This window comes from Leptodactylus fuscus, chromosome 1 (assembly GCF_031893055.1).
Source record: "Leptodactylus fuscus isolate aLepFus1 chromosome 1, aLepFus1.hap2, whole genome shotgun sequence".
Taxonomy (NCBI): Eukaryota; Metazoa; Chordata; class Amphibia; order Anura; family Leptodactylidae; genus Leptodactylus; species Leptodactylus fuscus.
Window position 1 is genome coordinate 230324344 of NC_134265.1, and position 3079 is coordinate 230327422.

The 3079-nt window shown below is 39.3% G+C and overlaps 1 protein-coding gene across 1 annotated transcript; it reads right to left on the reverse strand.

The window, feature by feature from the left end:
- Positions 1–480: 480 nt before the first annotated feature.
- Positions 481–1656, reverse strand: METTL18 (methyltransferase 18, RPL3 N3(tau)-histidine). Its single transcript, XM_075264784.1, has one exon. It carries the CDS (start codon positions 1561–1563, stop codon positions 559–561), a length of 1005 nt encoding a protein of 334 aa, XP_075120885.1. The 5' UTR covers positions 1564–1656; the 3' UTR covers positions 481–558.
- Positions 1657–3079: the final 1423 nt, after the last annotated feature.

Genomic DNA, 3079 nt, shown 5'->3' on the forward strand with positions numbered 1-3079 from the left:
AAGGCTAAAAACCCCACGTGGCGTCCCACAGCAAAAATGCACTGTGGGAAAAAACGTGCAACGCATTGTGGTTCTTCCCACAGCGCCTTAGACAAAGTTTGAAGAGGTTTTCCCTACGGAATTTTTCTGTTACAATTATACGGCGTTTCCATAGGTATAATTGACATGCTGCGATTTCCAAAACCAATGTGGTTTTGGAAATTGTGGCGTGTCCGCACCGCGGCTTTTACCACAGAGTGTGTATGGGACTCGCATGTTATAAACATAGTTATTTCTGCAACAACACACACAGCTAACGGAGAGAGGGATAGAACAGTGTGGTGGGGAGCAGGCACTGTGCCATCATTCTGATAGGAAAAAGGTCTCTAACCTGGGCAACCACCTGTAAACACAGAAGCATGAAAAATATCTAAAAATTTCTCTAGTATACTTTGGAAAAAAAAAACAAAAGCTTTTTTTTTTTTTTAATAACGTGCTGTTTTTATTGATCATACATGTCAAAAGTCACACTAGTAACATAAAATATAAATTAGTCTTTAATTGAAATAGAAATATTAGTTAAGACTTGCCATTAAAGACTAAGCTGAGAAGCATTCTCTCAAGCCCATGATCTGTGACTTTTAGGGTATGGATTTTAAAAATATTTCTTTCATTAATGAGGGTGTCAAAGAGGTGAACACCTCCTCCAACACCAAAATAATGGGATTTACTAGCCAGGTAAACAATTCCATCATTTGACAATAAATTCTGGAAGACTCCATGCAATGCACTGTAGTATGTAGGATTATATATGGTCTCTGAAGTTAGAATAATATCGTATTTCATCGGAGGCACTTGATTTTGCATTAATTGAGAAAAGTGAGACCACTCCCCTGAAAAGAAGCGACACTTCGATAACAGTCTAGTTTCCACATGTGATTTTCTCGTTTTTTTCCTAGTAGGTTCACCATCAATGTTATTCTCTAAATTGTCATCATCACAGTTCACCAGTGTATTAGGAATGGTTATTTCTTCTATTACAGTGCTGTTATAGTCTTGAAAATGAACTACTTTGGCTTCGTGTTTCAAAGCGAATATACCTAACAAGCCAGCTCCACAACCAAGATCCAAAACACTTTTACCTTCAAAGTTAACATCCTTATCTTCAAAATATCTTATAAGATCAAAAGTGCACTCCCAAATTTTCATTCCTCCTTCATACACACCAGAAATAAGATCAGAGTTAGACATAATAGACTTTTTCACTTTGTCTTCACTATGCACATCTGTATTGGACAATGTCATTTCTACTACTGACACATTTACAAACTGTAAGCCTGAGCTGTTCTCAACAATTTTATTTTCTAACAAACTAGACACATTTTTAGGAATGTGGTGTTCAGTAGCTGGTTGAGCGGATACCAATTTATCACTGGTTGCAGAATTTTGTCTTGATTCAGTGAGGTCACTTTGAGGCTCTGATTGTACATCTTTATCTTCTATTAACATTGTATCCTTTGGTTGCGCTACTTCACATTCTTCAGGACTGCTCTCATCAATATTGAAATTAAATTGAAAAGACATGGTACTAAATAGGATAAGGAGAAAACGTATCAGAAAATATTGTAATCCCTTGTTGTCCGAGAGTTCTTGCCCTACAAAAGCAGAAAATTATGAATTAACTTATACCTTTAGCAATAAAGAATAAAAATAAGACATTTTCAAAACATTTACCAGATTTTTCAGACTAAAGGAAGCACTTATTAGCAAGGTATAAAAAAAAAAAAAAAAAAAAAAAGCAAAAAACACACTCTCATCTGTCCCCATTATCTTCTACTGTGGTCCAGTCCTGCTGCCCCCAGGGTCTTGTTCCAACAGAAGTACTCACTACACGACTGCTGGGACTCAGTGGCCTCAGGAAAGGACACAGGATGTCACAGGTGACGTATGTTAGTGAAGTTCCGGTTCCTTTGCAGTGTCAGCGTTCACGTGAGGAGAGGACTTAAGCTGGAAGAAGCACTGGGGCGCAACTGGAATGGACAGTGGCGGAGGACACCATAGCACCTGACAACTTTCCTGGCCTCCTTGCCCAAAACTGTATATCCTGGGCAACCCCTTTAACTATAATGGGGTCTGTCAATTTTCTATTATGATGTCCATCCTTTTCTAAGGAATATGAAATATGGAACAGAAATATGAATGCAGCCTAAAAATACACAAATTTTATTGCTTCTGCGAATAGATCACCTGCCACCTTTGCAGAGGCTGAATGTGCAAGCAGCTGTTATAACTGTAGATTATACAGGAACAGCCTTTTTTCTAAACTATTATAATTCCATGGTAGACAAATTGTGCGTTAAGATCTACTTATAGATTTCTAACAGTTTCTGCAGTGTTTGCCGCCTATTGAAAAGACACTGTGCCTTTTCAACACATCCAACTAATAAGTTCACGTATTCCACTTGAATGTGCTACAGATGTCGATTATTTGGTTTATTTTGCAAAAAAATATTTGGAAGCATACAATGAATGACTGGTGTATTTTTGTGTGTGTAAAAGACAAAGAGGTTATCTGGTTTCTACGCTTGATGATAATGTATACCCTAGATATGTTTAATAAGGTAGCTAATATTCTATATGCGACACTATCCTAAGATTAAAGAGGATCTTTCATGTCCTCGGGCACATGTGGTTTTATACACCGCCAGAAAGGTGACAGTGTGCTGAATTCAGCGCACTGTCAGCTTTCCTGTTATGTACCGCGGGGCAGGAGAGATCTCCACCCATTGTCAGAAGCACGTTCCTGACAGTCTAGCTGGGCTGTGAGGAACGCCCCCCCTGACTCTATTCATCTACAGAATGGGGGAACATATTCCTTAACTTAGTGTCATCGCTGGTCAGTAAGGAACGTCCCCTCTGACAGTATAGTGCTATGCACAGTACTGTAAGGAGGGGCGTTCCCAGCTAGACTCAGGAACACCCTTCAGACAGTGGGCAGAGATTGGTAACGACACCAATATCTCAAGACCTGGGGCACATGACGAGAATGCCAACAGTATGCTGAATTCAGAGCACTGTCCACGCCTTGTTCACGCTTTCC

Excerpts from the sequence above, each read along its gene's own strand:
- METTL18 (XM_075264784.1), bottom strand. The coding sequence starts at position 1,563 with ATGTCTTTTCAATTTAATTTCAATATTGATGAGAGCAGTCCTGAAGAA.